General features: G+C 36.7%; 1 protein-coding gene across 3 annotated transcripts; it reads left to right on the top strand.

The window, feature by feature from the left end:
* The first annotated feature begins 12,983 nt into the window (after positions 1-12,983).
* Positions 12,984-19,217, top strand: LOC143862295 (uncharacterized). Of its 3 annotated transcripts, none has more exons than XM_077373318.1 (5): positions 12,985-13,886; positions 15,095-15,224; positions 15,854-16,215; positions 16,817-17,487; positions 17,944-19,217. In XM_077373318.1, exons 2-5 carry the CDS (start codon positions 15,189-15,191, stop codon positions 18,960-18,962), a joined length of 2,088 nt encoding a protein of 695 aa, XP_077229433.1. In that variant the 5' UTR covers positions 12,985-13,886; positions 15,095-15,188; the 3' UTR covers positions 18,963-19,217. The 3 variants fall into 3 exon arrangements, with proteins under 3 accessions (XP_077229431.1, XP_077229433.1, XP_077229432.1); XM_077373317.1 differs by having other exon boundaries at positions 15,095-15,238; XM_077373316.1 differs by having other exon boundaries at positions 12,984-13,886; positions 15,095-16,215.
* The last annotated feature ends 371 nt before the right edge of the window (positions 19,218-19,588 follow it).

Below are 19,588 nucleotides of genomic sequence, written 5' to 3'. Positions count from 1 at the left end.
GCTTTCTTCTTAGTCACTCTTGTGCGCTACATTATGGAGGGTCTTTTAAGTGTTCTTCTTGCCTTAACCCAAGGAAAATATAGATCGTCTGAGCTACGGAACGGATTAGCTGGCCCGTATTAGGCTGTTTGTTACATCTCTGATTCTTAGAAAATTCCTTTGATTATCCATCGCAGAGCCTCTTGGGTCATTTTGAGGGATTTTAGGTTTTGAAAGAGTTTATATTTGAAAAAAGCTGAGACACCCTTATTCTAGACAGCTTTAGAAAATGTTAAACAATTCCTACATCACAAGGTTATTAATGTTGTAGGTAATCACCATAATTTGTGGGGAGTGGGCGGTTCTAACCGAACTTAAGGGCATGTTATGAGCAATTATTTCATGGAATATTCATGGGCCTAATTGTGAAAGAAGTGAAAAGGGCAGGAGGGGAGAGACTTAAGAGGGCAATAGAAGAGAGGGCGCGGAGAGAGCATGAGAAATCCTTATAAAAAAAACAGTGAAAAAAATACTCTATTTCAAATTGGATTTCTTTCTGTTTTTTTAAGGGCTTTTAATGCCCCCTTATTCACTCCCTTTCAAAGTCTCTCCCTCTCACAACCAAGGTTTAAAATTTCGGTTTCGGTACCGGTTTCGGACCTTGAAATTTCGGTCAAAATCTGGTACAAAAATAGAAACAAATATTTTGTTCATTATTAAATTTCGGTAATTTCGGTCGAAATTTCGGTGAAATATTAAATTAATTAAAAAAAAAAAACAGATTTTTTGTCGGTCGAAATTTCAAACCATGATGACAACTAGCTCCACTAATATTTCATGTAATAATTTTTCATGGTTGCAGATCATGAGCTAAAAGTTTTAGTGGTTACCAATCATGCCCATCTCTCACAACTAGCCCATCTCTCACAACTTCTTGAGATGATTGATCGAGAGTGGGTGCCTAATGCTAAATTTTCTCTTCTAGAGAAGGTCAACGGATGCCATTAAAATTTTGGTACCTAACCATTACTCGAAAAAATCTAAATTGATGGAATGCATTAGGCTAGGCCCTTTAAACCTGCCCCAAACTAGGATGGATCGCACTTAGTCCCATACCTAGGCAGGCCCCACTCAGGACTGTTAACATTAGATGAACAAGGTAATTAGGATTTCATTAGTTATACAGAGAGAAACGGGTTGATTGTGGCACTCTCCATGCCCTCGACGGTCTCAACCAAGGTCCGATTAGAAAACCAATAATTAAAAAGAACAGAAATAAGGTCTTTTCATTGATTTTAACAAAATTACAACAAGTGTGGATTTATTATACTAAACAGACTCTAGATACAAAATTTGAAAAAATATCATAAGACTTGCATGAGCAAGGTCCTCTTCAAATCCACACTTAAGGTACATGGAGGAGGAGCTTCTCCTAGTTGGAGAGGCCTTCACCTTCAAGCTTGAAGTAGGATTAAAGTGGTGTAGTAGTAGTAGCAGTAACAGTAAGAGGGCGTGCTAATATGGCTTTGGGTGATTTTAGGCTTTATTTATGTACAGCGCTCTCTAAAAATCTTTTAAACAGGAGGGAAGAGGTCTATTTATAGACCAAGCTTGGCCCCCAATTGTTCAAAAGGGCAAAAATGAGATTTCACAAGGATTAATTATAGCCATAGTTGTAATTCACCCACCAACCAATGATTTTGTAAGTCCTTGATCGCCCTTTTCAAAAGATAGACATTCAAAATTAAAATTACTTTGGAAGTTTTTGTTTTTTCATGGGATTGAAGGTATTTGTAAGGTTGCAACTTTTACCCGACCCGCATAGACCGAAAATAACTTGGGTCGTGTTTAGAAATCAAGGGTCTTGGGTTGGGTTGGGTTGGGTTTTATGTTGAGAAACCGGACCCAATCTTGGGTGGGGCCGGGTTTAAAGAAAAAAAAACCAAAACCCATAACCCGACCCAACTTATATAGGTGTATAATTACTTTCTTAAATACATCTTGAATAACCTGGAAATTATTTTCCATTATATTGGTATAAGTGCTTTCATTATGGTGATCATGTTGGTGATGTGAAAAATAGTTTCCTTATTGTATTTATACAATTGATGAGATAAATTTAGAGATTTTTGGTGTGAAAATTTATTGTTTTCTACAATCTTTGAAATTAGTCACTATCTTACGCTAAAAAAATAAAATCCTGACCGGACCCAACCCGACTTGAGAAACTATCTCGGGTAGGGTTGGCTTTATGAATCTCGGGTTTTCCCATAAAAAAATTAGACCCGACCCGCCCTACCCGAGTTGCAACCCTAGTATTTTGGTACATTGCTTTTGCTTCACTTTCACTCCGGAGAGAATTGAGTAACTTGAGTTTGTCTACAACAAGTGAACAAAGGAAAACCCCAGGCTGCATTTGGATGGCTAGAATCAAGAATAGGAATCAGAATCCTATTCTGATTTCCCTAAAAACAGAATAGAAAAATATTAAAATAAAAAATTTAATTCAATAAAAAAATTATCCTACAGGGGCTGAATCCGAATACCACCGCTTGGGGTGGGAAACAATCCTGCATTTTGTCCCCCTTTAGTATATCGGTTAATCTTTGGTAATCAAGCAAACATGCTCATTGCGCCATACCTTTTTTTTTTTTGGTAGGTAAGCTCCGATTGAACCTCTGTCCTCAAGGTTGAAGAATTTCGTCTTTACCAACTGAGCTTGAGGCTCAACCCCAATGCCTATTCATGCTTTTCATCCATTTTGTTAAAACGGTTGTTTTGGGGATTGTACTCTTGTACTCTAGAAGGAGCTCATAGGAGGGGAGCCAAGACCTCTAAAATCGCCTAATTTGGATTAGTAGCCAAATGGAGAACCTTTTCAGTGAACATCGCACAATTCGTTTGGAGCTTTAGGTCAAAATTGGCCAAACCCGTTGAACCACAACCAATTCACACACCCGTACAAGTACACTGTCATCAGCCAAGGTGGTCAAGGGATGCATCCGCGTGATCCAACAAGCACCGGTGGTAACACTTTCTTGACATTTCCTCCCGACAATATCCAACCATGTTACGAGATATCAGTGGAGTCGGTGTTTTTTAATCCATTCTTTCCAGGTAAACTTGCATTAGCCAAAATGATGCTGAAATGCCTGTATTTAGCTAAGACACTGATTAATCCTTCTTAGAGACGTAATAAATTCCTTGCCTGTGATAATAAAAGTACAAGAAGAGTCCTTTTGAAGGAGGATTCTAAACCACGTGCATTGCCTCGAAAACCTCTTTCTCTTGTACTATGCTACATAAATAAAAAATAAAAAATAAAAAAAACTAATGAAGTGAATATCCAATATCTTGACTAAGTGTTAAGAGCACAAGCATATACACATACAAATTAATAACTTAGTGTTGGGTGCACCGTGCACATGGAAACCTTTGACTTACTCAATTTCTCTAATGTTAGGTCATTTAAAACAAGACCCATTTCATTTTAACTAGTTTTCTGGCCTAAGGAGTGCCCTTTTGCTGATGTGGAGGCCACTGGATCACACGTGGGGCCTACTTTTGCTCGCCACTTGGCTAGAGAGTCAAATCGACCACCTGAGTGCTCGATGACATGGACCAATCGGGTCCCAACACCAAATCCATGAACATGGATGATTGGCTTTTCGTATTCTTTTACCTTTGACTGCAATTGATACAAAATGCAGCCAAACGCTGGAATTGCCTAAGTCGGTATCATATACCCATACCGATTCCCGATTCCGGCGATCCAAAGGCACCCTTAATGATCTCGTAATGATTCCTCACTTGTGTGGTTTCCTCATATGCATGGTGCGCATGGCACGTGAGGTGGTGTTAACTTCACCACCGTTAACACAACCTCATTCAAATATCAAAATTTCAGTTGTGTATTAGTTGTTTAAATAGTACCCTTTTGGCATGAGAAAAACCCAAGTTTGACTACCATAAGAAAGGGGCACACAGGACTCAAGAGAGACATTTTTCTCAGTTTTCCAGCCCCATCTGCACTTGTCACCCACTGTCATTTCAAATCTCTCTCACTAGCCTTCTCTCCTCCTCCCTCACACTAGCTAATAGGGATTCCATGAATTTTTTTGGGGTTCAAGGTTGCCAAACAAGCCCAATTTGTGTGTTTTTCTCTCTACTTAATCCGTTGACTAGGGAAACCAATATTATGACCAATTTGGGAACCCCTCAATCCCCCAATACCACATGGCTATAGGTTCTATTTCTTATAATGCTTTCTATTTCTGATATGACAGCAGAAGAGTAGTGAATTTTAAATTTGAGAAAAGTATGGAATGTAGGCTTTAATTACCGAAAATACAGATTGGGGGTGCCAATTAAAGTAACTATGAAACTCAGGTGATTCTTCAAAAATGGCTGGAAAAAAGACCTCAATACCCTTCTGACATGATCACAGTCCAACATCAGTCATTATCTTTAAAGTTAGATTTGAATATTTAATTATTTCTGACGTCTCCTTGTAACAACTTTTTTATATTTTAATATTATCTTTGAGAAAAACTTGGGTAGCAGTTAATGCATTTGACCTTAGCTATCATCATTTGGTTCGTTTGAACATGTGTTTGAACCAAAAAAATCTTTGGTTTCGTTTCAATCTTTGCCATCTGCAATAAGCAGTGACCATTGGATCCTTGACAAATGAAAATATTTTTATGCACTTCAGATATTCCGGCTGCATACTTGATATTCCGGCGCATTCTCGATATTCCGGCGGCGTATTCGAGATTTCGGCGGCATACTCAATACATTTGGAACACATGTTTGAACCCAAAAAATCCGGTAGCGTACTTGATATTCCTGCGGCGTAATCGATATTTCGTTGGTGTACTCTAGAATCCGGCGGTGTACATGATATCTTTGAACGATAGGTGTTTCTTGATACGATGGGCTAAGGAATGTTAATGGTATATCTCATAATGTAGCCGTTCTCAGCCAAAAGTGGCATGAGAAATAATAAACTATTCAATAACATAGCCGTTCTTAGCCAAAAGAGATAGTGAGAAATAATAAAATATTAAATAATGTAGCTATTCTCAGCCAAAAGAGACGTGAGAAATAATAAAATATTCAATAATGTAGGCGTTCTAAGCCAAAAGAGATGCGAGAAATAATAAAATAATCAATAATAGCGTAGCCGTTCTCAGCCAAAAGAGACGTGAGAAATAATTAAATATTCAATAACGTAGCCTTCTAAGCCAAAAGAGGTGTGAGAAATATTAAAATATTCAATAACGTCGCCGTTCTCAACAAAAAGAGATGTGCAAATAATAAAATATTCAATAACGTAGCTGTTTTCAGCCAAAAGAAAAGTGAGAAATAATAAAATATTACTTTAAGGATAATGATTGACATTGGGCTGTGAATGTGTCAAGACGGGTAACATACGAGGACTCTGATCATGTCAAAAGGGTATTGGGGTCTTTTTTCCACACGTTTTTGAAGAATCACCCGAGTTTCATAATTACTTTAATTGGTATCTCCAATCTGTATTTTTGGGTAATTAATGCCCTCACTCCATACTTTTCTCTTTAAATTCACTACAGAAGTGCACCGTACGAGAAACAAGATGTAAATGCCCTTCAAGGCATTTTTGCCTCTTTCCGATCTTCCTCATTTTTCACATTCAATTTACCACTACAAGAGGTCACCTCGGTAAAAAGTGAGGTCAACTCGGTATAATGTGGGGTCCGCTTGATCAAAAGTGGGGTCACCTAGGTAAAATGTGGGGTCAACTGGGTCAAAAGTGATGTCAACTCGGTAAAATATGCATGTTCATTACAAAATAGACATGCCCCACTTATTCCCGACACGACCCAATTTTTTCATTTTTTTCGGTTCCTTTCATTTTTCTAGCATCAATTCTTTTTTTTTCTTCTTCCTCTTTTTCATTTTCCAACGTTTTCCATTTTTTCGGCTTTGATTCTTGCTTCTCCCCCTCCCCTCCCCTCCACCTGTTGAGTTTTGTTTGCAAAAAGAACATTGAATTACAATGTGAGCCCATTACTTTTAATTATTATTTTCGGAATTATTTTTCTGTAAAAGACATAATCTTTTATTTTGAATTTAAAAAAATAGTTTTGACAGTTATAAAGTAATAGATATGACTTAGGATTTAAATGAGAGGGGTTATAAAGTAACAGATATGAGATATGACTGTTAGGATTTAAATGAAAGGGTGTCTTTTTCTAACCGTTTTCTAACTGTTGGAAGCAACTCTTCAGAATCTATAAATACTTAAAATTAGTGGGTTTTCAAAATACTGATTTTCTATGTCTCTTTCTTTCTTGTAACTCTTACAGCCATACTTATACTATTTCATAGAGAATTTGTTGGAGAGTTATCATATTTGCTTTCTAAGAATTCTCAAAGACTTTGTTGTATCCTGGAGGCAATTTGTCTGCAACCCTTAAGCAAACTCAATTTCGAGTGGGGACAAATAAAGCCTTAAAGAAAGCGATCAACGTGCCTCAAAGTCTAGATTGTGTTTATTTTCTAATTTCGATTGCAATGTTCTCTCATAATTTTAAGGCTTTATTTGTGTTCTAATGGAGTCAGAATCAATCAAAGTGATGAAACTGGACAAGTTTGATGGCAACAACTTCAGTCGTTGGCAAGATAAGATGAAGTTTCTCCTGACTGCCTTGAAGATCATCTATGTTCTGGATCCTGATTTGCAGCCAATCATTGAAGGAGAAAACCTGCCCCCTGCAGAAGTTGATTGCATCAACAAAGAAAAGAAGAAACGTGACGAAGATGAACTATTGTGCCGAGAACGCATTCTCAACACTCTGTCTGATCGTCCCTATGATCTTTTCACTGATGTCAAGTCTCCTAGAGAAATTTAGGATGCGCTGGAATTCAAGTATAAGGCTGAAGAAGAAGGTACAAACAAATTTCTTATAGCAAATTATGATGATTTTACTATGATTGATGGTAAGCCTATTCTTGCACAAGTTCATGATTTGCAAGTGATTGTGAACAAACTGAAAACCCTCAAAATCTCTCTTCCTGAATCGTTCCAAGTGGGGATGATTATTTCTAAGTTACCCCCCTCTTGGAAAGATTATGGAAAGAAAATAGAAGACTTTTCTGTGGAACAAATTCAAAGGCATCTTCGCATAGAAGAGAAGTCTCATTTGCGTTTCAAAACAAACATTGTTCCAAATGAGTCTAAAGTGCATTTTGTGGAAGGGAGTGGATCACAATCAAAGAATCCAAATCTGCAAGTGAAAAAGGATGGTAAATTTAAAAAGAAATTTCCTAAGAAGGAAGGACAAAAGAAGAAGGGTGCTTGCTACGTTTGTGGGAAGAGTGGTCACTACACCAACAAGTGTAGGCATCGGAAGAACGCCAATTCTGAAAAGGCAAACGTAGAGGAAGAAAGCCTTGGAGCCATGATCACCGAAATCAACATGGCAACAGAAAGTGCTGGATGGTGGTCTAATTCTGGTGCTACAGTCCATGTGTGCAAGGATAAATCTTTGTTCAAGACATACGAGGAAGTGACTAATGGCCAAAAAGTGCAAATGGGTAACCCAGCATGCGCCAAAGTTGCTGGAAATGGCACTGTGGAACTTGACTTCACATCTGGAAAGAAGCTTATGCTTCTCAATGTCCTTCACATTCCCGAAATTAGGAAGAATCTAGTTTTTGTTGATTTGCTATGCAAAAAGGGATTTCGGGTTGTGTATGAGTCCGACAAGTTAATCTTGTCAAAGAATGGAGTGTTTATTGGGAAAGGGTACTCTTGTAAATGGATGTTTAAACTAAGCACCAATAAGATTGCATCTGCTGCTTATATTGTTGAGTCTTCTACTTTATGGCATTATCGTTTAGCACATATAAATTCTAGTTCCATAAGGAATATGAAAAAATTAGAATTAATTACTTTTGGTAATGATGATCTTAATAAATGTGAAATATGTGTTAAATCGAAAATTGTAAAGAAACCTTTTCGCAGTGTTAAAAGAAATTCACAGATTTTAGAGTTAATACATTCTGATATATGTGAATTAAATGGTGTTTTAACTCGTGGTGGGAAGAGGTATTTTATAACTTTTTTTAATGATTACAGTAGATATTTATATGTTTATCTTCTGAAATCTAAAGATGAAGCTTCTGCCATGTTAAAAAATTTAAATATCAGAAGTAGAAAATCAACTTGAAAAGAAAATTAAAATTTTACGTTCTGATAGAGGTGGAGAATATTACTTAGGCAATTTCTTTGAAGAGCATGGCATTAATCACCAAGTAACTGCTCCCTATACACCTCAACAGAATGGTTTAGCATAAAGGAAAAATCGTTCTTTAGTAGAGATGGTAAATTGCATGATTGTGAATGCTAACTTACCAATGAATTATGGGGTGAGGCTTTGTTAACTGCATGTTATATTCATAATTGAATTCCTTCTAAGAAAACTAATGTAAGTCCTTATGAATTATGGAAAGGAAGAAAGCCTAACCTCTTATATTTTAAAGTGTGCGGGTGTTTGGCTTATTATAGAGTTCCAGATCCTAAAAGGATTAAACTTGGACCAAGGGCCGTATATTTGTTGGCTATGCTGAAAACAGTAAGGCATATAGACTTCTTGATTTGGAGTCTAATGTTATGGTAGAATCTCGAGATGTGGAATTCTTTGAAAATAAGTACTCTCCTGATTTTGGAAGTAATTCTCAAAATCTAGAACCTACTATTTCTCAAAGAATTGAAATAAAAAAGGAGATTCTAATATCTCTAAACCTAATCCAGAACCTAAGAGAAGTACTAGAATAAAGAAAAATAAACATCTGGGACCTGATTTTATTTCTTCTCAAGCACTTGTGTTTCTGGTTGAGGTGATATAAATAATAACATAATCAAGAAAATGCCTTTAGTTTTAAACATAGAGGATGATCCAAAGACTTTTTCTGAGAAATGTCTTCAAGAGATGCTTCTTTTTGGAGAGAAGCAATTAACGATGAAATGGACTCAATAATGTTTAACAACATTTGGGTACTGGTTGATTTGCCTCAAGGGTCTAAACCTATTGGTTGTAAATGGGTCTTTAGAAGAAAATATAATTCTGATGGTTCTATTCAAGCTTTTAATGCTAGATTAGTAGCCAAGGTTTTAGGCACAAAGAGGGAATAGATTATTTTGATAACTTATGCTTCTGTGGCCCGTATAACTTCAATAAGAATTCTCATTTTTATAGCATCCATTCATCGTCTTTATGTTCATCTTTATGTTCATCAAATGGATGTAAAGACTCCTTTCTTAAATGGGGTCTTAAATGAAGAGGTCTACATGGAACAACCTGAAGGGTTTGTTCTTCTTGGAAATGAGAAGAAAGTATGTAAATTAGTTAAATCTTTGTATGGTCTGAAACAAACACCTAAACAATGGCACGAGAAGTTTGATTCAATTATATTATCTTTTGGTTTTAGACATAATGGGGCTAATAAGTGTATTTACTCTAAATTTACTGATAACTATGGTATGATAGTATGTTTATATGTTGATGACATGCTGATTTTTGGGACAAATATGATTGGTGTGAATGAGACTAAGAGTTATCTATCTTCCATGTTTAAAATGAAAGATTTAGGGGAAGTAGATGCTATCTTAGGAATTAAAGTAAGGAAGCATAGTGGGGGTTATGTTTTGAGTCAGTCTCATTATATTGAGAAAATGTTAACTAAGTTTAATCATCTTGGATTCAAAGAGTTTACTACTCATTTTGATCCAAATCTTAAGTTAGAAAACAATTCTGGTAGAGTTATAGCACAACTTGAATATGCTAGTGCTATAGGAAGTTTGATGTATGCTATGCATTGTACTAGACCAGATATTGCATTTTCTGTATGCAAACTTAGTAGATATACAAGTAACCCCAGTGTAGAACATTGGAAAGCCATCGGTAGAATATTTGGTTATCTTAAGAGAACCATAGGTTTTGGGTTGTTCCATAATGATTACCCGACTGTATTAGAAGGATACACTGATGCTAGTTGGATTACAAGTGTGGGAGATAATAAGTCCACTTTTGGATGGGTATTTACCCTAGGTGGAGGTGCAACTTCTTCGGCAAGCAAGAAACAAACGTGTATATCCCACTCAACTATGGAATCTGAATTTATTGCCTTAGCAGCAACTGGAAAAGAGGCCGAGTGGATTAGAAATTTATTGTTGGATATAATTTTATGGACTAATCCTATGCCTCCCATGTCTATCTATTGTGATAGTGAGGCTACTTTACAGAAGGCATACAATTGTACGTATAATGGTAAGTCTAGACACTGAGACACATAAGTCTACGACATGGTTATGTGAGACAATTAATACATGATGGTGTTAGTACAATTGTCTATGTAAGGTCAAGCAAAAACTTGGCAGATCCTCTTACCAAAGCTCTTTCAAGGGAGTTAGTAAGAATGGCATCCCATGATATGGGACTGAAACATAATATTTGAATCACCAGTAATGGACACCTAACTTAATACTAGGAAATGACTAGTCATAAGGTTTAACAGGTAACAACGAAGTTACTAGAAGTGATTGTTTAATACTGATACATGTGAGATCCATGAATAAAAAATCAGTATTGTCCATTGCGAGTTAGATGTTGAGGAATACTCTTAATGAAGTCTAAGACCTTCTGGTAATGTGTCCAAAGCAATGGAGACACGTAGTTGAGCTTCATCTATACGAACATAGAAGTGGTGCCGCTTCTCAAGAGAGGTAAGGTTTATTCTCAGGAGTGCTCATGAACCCAGGGTATAGCACATGGCCATAATAGTGCTAAGAAGAAAATAAAGAATTTCTTGTCGAAATAGGAGATTGGTGTGTGTGTGTGTGTGTGTGTGTGTGTGTGTGTGTGTGTGATGTCTCCGATTTTATTACATGGAGTACCTAGTTTAAAGCCGAGGCTACTAGTGACTTATATAGAGTCTTGAGACATTTACACTAATTGAAGGTTTAAATCGAAAGATACCTCCTTGTATGCATATCATTCTCATTTAACTATGGTTGTAGGAAACAAGTTTTAAATCTGCTTTTTTCAAACAAAAGTTGGGGATTGTTGATTTTTGTTTGGAATTACTTTTAATTATTATTTTTGGAATTACTTTTCTGTAAAAGACATAATCTTTTATTTTGAATTTAAAAAATTAGTTTTGACAGTTACAGAGGAACAAATATGACTATTAGTGTGTTTTCAAAACACTGATTTTCTATCTCTTTTTCTTTGTTATAACTCTTACAACCATACTTATACTATTTCATAGAGAATTCGTTGGAGAGTTACCATATTTGCTTTCTGAAAATTCTCAAAGACTTTGTTATATCCTGGAGGCAATTTGTCTGCAACCCGCAAACTCAATTTCGAGTGGGGACAAATAAAGCCTTGAAGAAAGCGATCAACGTGCCTCAAAGTCTAGATTGTGTTTATTTTCTGATTTCGAGTGCAAGATTCTCTAATATCCCCTCCCCTTCTTCTTCTTCTTGTTTTTCATTTTCCCGGCATCTTCCATTTTGTCTGGCATTGATTCTCCTTTGTCCTTCCTTTTATTTTTCTTCTTTCCTCTTCTTCTTCCTCTTTCGATCGCAGCAATGGTCGTTGACGGTAGTGGAGATGAAAAATAAGAAAAAATATACAAAAGAAGAAGGAGCAGTTTCGTCTTTTTAGGGCGAATTCAACATTAGCCCCTGGTCTGTTGTCATATCAGAAATTAAAAAACATTAGCTAGGTCATTTACCCATGGTTTTAGAGTACCTACTAGTATTCACCATATCCATTCTCTTACACAGAGTACCTAGCATCTTATATAGAGTACCTAGCAGTATTCACCGCGTCTTTGGAAAATACCTTCCAACTGGTTAAACACATGGCACATCTTGATTGTTGATCCCTTTGTCTTATTTTTAGTTCCCATTATAAATTTTTAAAAATAGTTAAAATGGAAAAATTCTTAAATACATGGAAAAATAATACAGCCCATGTGGCCTAAACAAGAATTAAAAAAAATAAAGGCGAATGATATCGGCTCAAGCATATTTTGATAATTGCACTAACTCATCTCGTCTTTTTTATTTTAACAACGGCCAAAGGTTATTTAGAGTTCCCAAAAAGCTTCAGAATCCAATTAAGATAGAAAAGAAATGCTGGGTTCGTGCAATTATCAAAACATGGTAGTGCCAATATCGGTAGCCAAAACAAATTTGCCTTTACATGTGTGTATTATGCACCTGTAGTATTCTATTAAAATAGGGAAGCGATATTTCTGCCCCTTTTGATTACTAGGGACGCCCAGCAGCAGTGTGTTAATGACTGCAGAGGCCAGAGGGGCTGATTTACTTCACGTGAGAAGGATTCAATGGGACTAACTGCCACGTACACCGCTGCAGGGTGTCCCAAGTAATCAAGAGGGGTGGATATATCACTTCCCTTAAAATAATGTGTGGGTGTAGTGATCCAAGGCAGGCCTACAGTAGGATCCGATTGTACAGTGTTAATATCTTCCAACAAAATATAAAAGAAACAGTATTGTTAATATCCTAAATTTTCAGTTGATTTTAATATATGACACACCATTTTAGCCAAGATTTTAATACATAATCCAAGACCATATAATTGGATTATAAGATCCAGTTATTTACGGATACTGATATTGGTACTACCATGTTTTAATAATTGCACTAATTCATTTTGTTTTTTATTATTTAAAAAGCTGTCAAAGGTTGTTAGTTGTTACAGTTCCCAAAAAACTCGGGGAAGCTAATGAAAAAGAAAAGACAAGCTCATTTAGTGCGATTATGAAAAGATAGTAGTGTCAATATCAGTATCCTTATTAAAACATGGTGAGTTGGCCCATTATCAAAACATGGTCTTGCTGCCACCAGTTTCCTCAATAGTTGTTGGCATGCAACTATGCATATTCTCTCTGTTTCCTTTAAATGAAATTCGGCCATTTGTTTACTCAAGTTCTGAAATATTTCCTCCATTTTTCTCTAAATTTATCATATACCAACCACTATATTTTTTTTAATCAACATCCACCAAATTTCTTCCCTCCTGCAATTCTAATGGCATCTCACCTGTAAAGACCTTCACTAAAAACAAAAGATAAAAAGAAAAATCAAACCCTTTTCCTCATTTCTCCAATAAGAAACCAAACCCATCCAAATTCTTCCAAAGGCATTACTAGAGATTACTGGGATTTTCTTAAGTCAACCATGCCATTTATCTATTTAAATAGATGTTTTTTTTAAAGTATTCTGGAGAATTGGATTTTAGGCTTTTTTCGAATTTTGTAGGCGAAAAATAGTGTTAGGGAGTTCGAATTAAGAAAGAAAATATCTGGGAGGGGTTTTGATTATTTTTCAGGCTTTAGGTTATGTTTTTTTTAGATTGTTTATCTATTTAATTTTGTAGAACAGGATTATAGTTTTCATTTTACTTTTTTGTGGGCAAGTTTTGCATCAAATATTTAAGGATAAATGACTATTGAACTGCTTTATTTCGTTAGAGATTGTCAAATAAGAGAGAGAGAGAGAGAGAGAGAGAGAGAGAGAGAGAGAGGGCACTGCACTCAATACGTGAGAGCTGTACATTAAACGTGGGGTTTTTGCCTATTCCACGCCTTCAAAAGTGGCTTTTTAATGATGTATGAGAAACCTCTTTGGGGGGTTTATCATAGGGTTTAACCCATGTGAGCTTTGATGCACTTTTCATGGGATTCCTAAAACTTTATATATAACCTGTGGCACAAGATCCGTTGCACTTCAAATTCAGCACCTCTTCTTTTTCCACATATGGGCCCCTTTCCTCTTCACTTCTCTCCGTAAATTCAGCTCAAGCTAAGCTTCTCGGGTGCAGGTATTCTTTTTTAAGCTTCTTTTGATTGTGACACTCTTGAATTTGTCCATAGAACTTATTTTCTCATCTGGGTTCCAGTTTGATTTTGAATTTGTGCCTTGTTTTTAGTCTTTTTCACTGTAAATTTTGCACTTCTGGGAAGTGGCTTTTGTAGGTATTCTCTTCTTATTCTGGTTCATGGGATATTAATCTGTTTGGATTGCAGGAATTTTCAGGAAAAGTTTGGAAAGGAAAAATATTTCTAAAAGTTCCTTCTTTATTTTACATATGGAAAATGATCATTTGGACCAACTACAGATAATTTTTGCTAAGAGGGACCTTCAGTTTATGATAATATTCCTGTACACTAACCATAATCATATAATTTCCCTCTAAATGGTGGAAAGAAATTTTTTTCTGTCTGAAACTTTTTTCTTGCAATCCAAATAGAGAACACCATTTTCCTCAATAGCTGTAGATAGGCATATTTTTTCTTTGTTTCCTTGATCAAATTCAGCTATTTGTTTTATCAGGTTCTGAATTATTTTCTCTAAATTTATCATATCCCACCCTCTCTTTTTTTTATCAGCACCCACCAAAATTCCCTTCTGCAACTCTAATGGCACTTCACCATTAAAAACTTGACTTAAAATATAAAAAGAGGAACCAAAGAGAAACCAAACCCTTTTCCTCTTTGTCTCGGATAAGACACCAAACTCATCAAACTCCTCTTTGCCAAGCAAATTCCATGGATATCTCTCACTCAACTCTCATAAGTTTGGCCCAAAGGCATTACTAGAGATTACTGGAATTTTCATTAGTCAACCATATCATTTATCTATTTAAATCAACTGAAAAGTATTCTTGTGTTCTAGTTCTAATTGATGGGTCTTAGCGGTGTTATTTTGGTTGAGAGCATCTGACTCTATCATTGATTCCCATCTATCTTTCATGGGTTTTGTTAATTATGTTGGAATTCATCATGGTTATGTTGGAAATTTCTTGATTGGTTTTGCAGTCACTTTCATGGATGTTTTTCTCCATCTCATTTCTCTTTTATTTTTGGGTTTGGGCTGTGTTTCTTCTGAGAATTGCATGTTTTTAGTACTTAGCTTGATTGGATTAATCTCTGATGTAAATATTTTCAGAACTGCTTGAGATGTTAAGTTTAAATTTGTGTTCTTTATTTTGTAAGGACTAGTTTTGACTGAACCTTGAATCTTTTATAGATAAACTGCCCTCGCATTTAAATTTGTCTAATGGGTTTAGTTCCGAGTCCGAATATGAGAAATGGAGACTATTTGGAAGGGATGATCAGTGATTATGTCGGTGGGAAAGCGAAGAGAATACCCAAGACAGGTTCTACTCGCCTTGTAGGCTTTCTCACTTGTCTTCAATTTGCCTTTGCCATATATGCCACCTTCCTTCTTTACTACATGAGCCCTTCTATTGATTTACACACTAAACCGGATTTTTCATGGGCAACACGGATTGCCCTACACTGGAAAAAATTCATTATTCAGCCCCGTGTGCTCAAACATAACCAACAACATTCTGTTCTTCAATCTGCAATTATGAAACGATCTGAGGTGTGTGAGCATGCGCAGATCGATTTCTTACAAAAGAAATCAAATGATGTCCAAATGATCAAATTTAAAAGGGAACTGTATGGGGAAGTGTTGGAATTTCAGAGGAAGTCCTTTGGGACTGAAACACTCTCTGAACTGATGCGAATGAGTTCGAAATGGGATTCACACGGCTCTAGTATCCCTAAAATTAATGTAATTCTGAATCATTTCAAGAGGAAAACCCTTTGCTCTCAACTTGATTCACTACTCCATCAGACAATTCCTTTTCACAACATTTGGGTGCTTTCATTTGGGAGCCCCAATGAGCTCTCACTGAAAAGAATAGTTGATAGTTATAACAACTCAAGGATCAGTTTTATCAGTTCAAGCTATGATTTCAAGTATTATGGAAGGTTTCAGATGGCACTACAAACAGAAGCTGATTTTATATATATTCTCGACGACGATATGATTCCCGGAAAGAAAATGCTTGAGATCTTATCGCATGTGGCAGGGACAGAAAAGTATAAGAATTCGGTTTTGGGGAGTATAGGAAGAATCTTACCTTTTAGACAGAAGGATTATACGTTTCCGAGTTACAGAAAGTTCGGTTCGAAGGAAGCGGGGCTATACTTGCCAGATCCAGCCTATGATATTACTGTTGATAGGATTGTGCAGGTTGATTTTCTGTCCAGCTCATGGTTTATATCTTCGGATCTTGTTAGGACGCTGTTTGTAGAGAGTCCTTTCACTTTCATCACGGGCGAGGATCTACATCTCAGGTAAGCAGTTGATTCAAATGAAAACCTTCTGTTTATTTTCTTTTAGGGTTTAGGGTCTAGGGTTTATTTCAACAGGAATAATGCTAGGGAGACTGAGAGTATGACCGGGCATTAGACTGAACAAATGGGTTCTCATCATAACATTACAAGTGATGTGATCCAGCCCTTATGTTTAGGAAAATAACAAAAAAGTAAATATTTTTTGCACACATGGCACATTCTCATTGTAGGTCTGCCCGCTGCTTGCTAGTACTCTTGGTCTCCATATTATTTTACTTTCAACAATTATGTTTTCTCCATCTTTCTTTTTCTTTTTAATTTCAGTTTTCAAGATGTTGGTATTGTATACCATATTAAAGGTATATTAAGGTTTAAAACATGGTATTAATTTGACATTGAAGAGGATTTTGAGTCCTAGATAACTATTAACTCATCAAAACTTCCTCAGGATATTTTGCAAACAATACATGTTATTTTAACATAAGTTATTTGTTTAACTAATTGTAGTAATTGGGAGATGAATTTTCAATTGAAGCTGGAATATACACTTTACTTTTGGTTGGAACCATTTTAGAGTGATTGTTATTCACAAATTGTGCAGTTATCAGCTTCAGAAATACAGAAATGCAGGTTCATTTGTGCTACCCATCAACCCGAAAGACAAGGAAACTTGGGGAGATGGTGAACATAGACTCGCTTATGTCTCAGAGACCACAGTAATTTTCACAGATATCGTTCAAGTCCGAGATGATCAATGGTGGAGGGCCCTGTCAGCTGGTTATATAACTCAGTGGGCTGCAATGCATCCACAAAAAATAGATGCACTTTTCTACGCTCATTCTCTTGATGAAGTCAAAGCACTTGCTCCCCTCCTCAAAAATTTCATGTCAACTGTTGGAAAGAAAGCTTATATCGCAGTTTCCGGAGGCAGTTTTTGTCCTTGTGAAGAATCTGCATCTGCTCTCAACTGGCCCAAGTCGGCTTGTAGGGAGAGACGGTTTAAGATCTTTGATTTACAGGTCGGCGCTATTGTGGGGATATCCAATTCAGAGGTACCCATCTTACAATCTGTATACTCAAGCATGAAAGGGCTGATAAAAATCCACAACCCCAGTTTGCTAATCACGGTTAGTGATATTGATTCGAATGTGAAGAAAGCTCTGAAAATGGCAGCAGAGAGTAACTCGAACTGTTCATCGCTTGTACTTATTCCTAGGTCTGCCCTGTCCAAGGTTTTATGGATGTCTGATCTACGGTCAACAGCATTGCCAAGTAAGGATAATAACTTTTATTTTATCATATGTTCTAATTCTGTTCGTCTGTTCCTATTTCATTTTGTACGTGTTACATGATGGAGTCCTTGTATCCCTACCCTACTATCTGTTCCGATTAAAACTTTGGGGGCTTGGCCTTGGCTTTAATGGAAGACCCAAGCCCTTGTCAACTTGAAACTTGGTTGGGTACTCAATTGAGTTTTTTAAGAATCTTATGCTGTATCTATTTTTTTCATGTTTTCAGCACTTAATTTGAGTTTTCAAGTACTCAAAATTGACCAAGGTTTGAAGTACCCCATTGAGGGTTTTTTTTCCATCAAGTTTACTACTGGATCAAGTTCTCAATTACTGGAAACCTGATCAAGTTTTTGGTGTATTTTGAATTAAACTTTCTGTGTTTTTTTTTTTTGTTTCATCATTGAATGATTCAAGCAATTCGTGCTATTGTCTGCAGATTGGAATCGAATGAGAATATCCGTAAACATCATCACGCAGAACCGTGCTTCATCTCTTCGAAGACTACTCAAATCTCTCAGCGAAGCTTACTATCTCGGGGATGAGATTCCTATCAGCTTCAACATGGACAGCAAAGTTGATGAGGGGACTCTGAAGCTTGTTGGGTCATTCGAATGGCCCCACGGCCCCAAATCCCTCCGAAGGAGAATAATCCAAGGAGGACTCATCCGTGCCGTCAGCGAGAGCTGGTACCCTTCATCCGATGACGATTTTGGCCTCCTACTCGAAGATGACATCGAGGTCTCCCCATACTACTACCTATGGATCAAATACGCGCTCCTATCCTACCACTATGACCCACAAATCTCACTCCCTGAGCTCTCCTCAATCTCCCTTTACACGCCTCGATTGGTTGAAGTGGTGAAAGAGAGACCCAGGTGGAATGCTACTGAATTCTTCAAGCAAATTCATCCAAACACTCCTTACCTCCATCAGTTACCTTGCAGTTGGGGTGCAGTTTTCTTCCCCAAACATTGGAGAGAATTCTATGTTTATATGAACATGAGGTATACTGAGGATGCTAAGCAAAACCCAGTTCAAATTCCTAAGTCTAGGACTAATGGGTGGCAAGCTTCATGGAAAAAGTTTCTCATTGATATGATGTATTTGAGAGGGTATGTTAGTTTGTATCCAAACTTTCCAGGTCAGCAAAGTTTCTCGACGAACCACATGGAACCCGGTGCTCACGTTAGCGCGAAGGATAATGTTGTGAAGCATGAAAAATCAGATTTTGAGGTTCCTTTGTTGAAGGAGGATTTCAGGCAATTCTTGCCCAAAGGGAAATTGCCTTCAGCATCAAAGTTGCCAGTTCTTAATCTCTTTAACCGCCCGGTCTCCCTGAGGGGGCTAAAGGAGGCGGGGGCGAAGCTTGGGCAGGATGTGATGGTGTGCAATGCAACAGAGCTTGTCATTGTGGATAAGGATACAGGTTTACCACAGCATTGCACAAAATTCTGATCTTTTCTTTTTTATGATATATTATTCTTTGTTTTTGACATAGTTCAGTATAATTTTTTTAGTTGGGGCATTAGTTTTTAGGTTGTGTTGATAAATGACTGTTGGAAGGAGGAAATGGTGAGAGGTAAAGGCAGCTGTTTCTTTCATCTGGTTTCTAACAGTGGGGGACTATTGGGTGAGGATGCAGTGAGAATGTTGTTCAATAGCCTATTCAATGGGTGTTTACTCCATCAATGTAGCCAAAAGTTGCTCTCTCTCTCTCTCTCTCTCTCTATATATATATATATATATATATATATATATATATATATATATATATATATATATATCAATGGAGGAACAATATCACCATTCTTGTTCAATAAGATACCAAAGTGGATGATTGACTCATCCCATACTAGAAATAATCGTAGGAAATTGTTACATGCCTAATTGGCCGTAACACAAATAAACGAAAAGAAAATAGAAATAAGGGGGAAAGAGGTTGATTCGAGGCAACCGGACCTCCTAATGGCTCAAATTGAGAGGAGCCATGACTCTCTAAAACAAAGTCTCCTTTGCTGTTGTAAAAATCTTCTCTTCTTTTCCTTTCATTTGATTACTACTGCATAAATACAAGCAAGAGA

The sequence above is a fragment of the Tasmannia lanceolata genome, unplaced genomic scaffold, assembly GCF_043159265.1.
Source record: "Tasmannia lanceolata isolate RefF3 unplaced genomic scaffold, GAP_Taslan_0.1 ptg000037l, whole genome shotgun sequence".
Lineage (NCBI taxonomy): Eukaryota > Viridiplantae > Streptophyta > Magnoliopsida > Canellales > Winteraceae > Tasmannia > Tasmannia lanceolata.
This window is presented reverse-complemented; position numbering and strand designations above follow the sequence as displayed.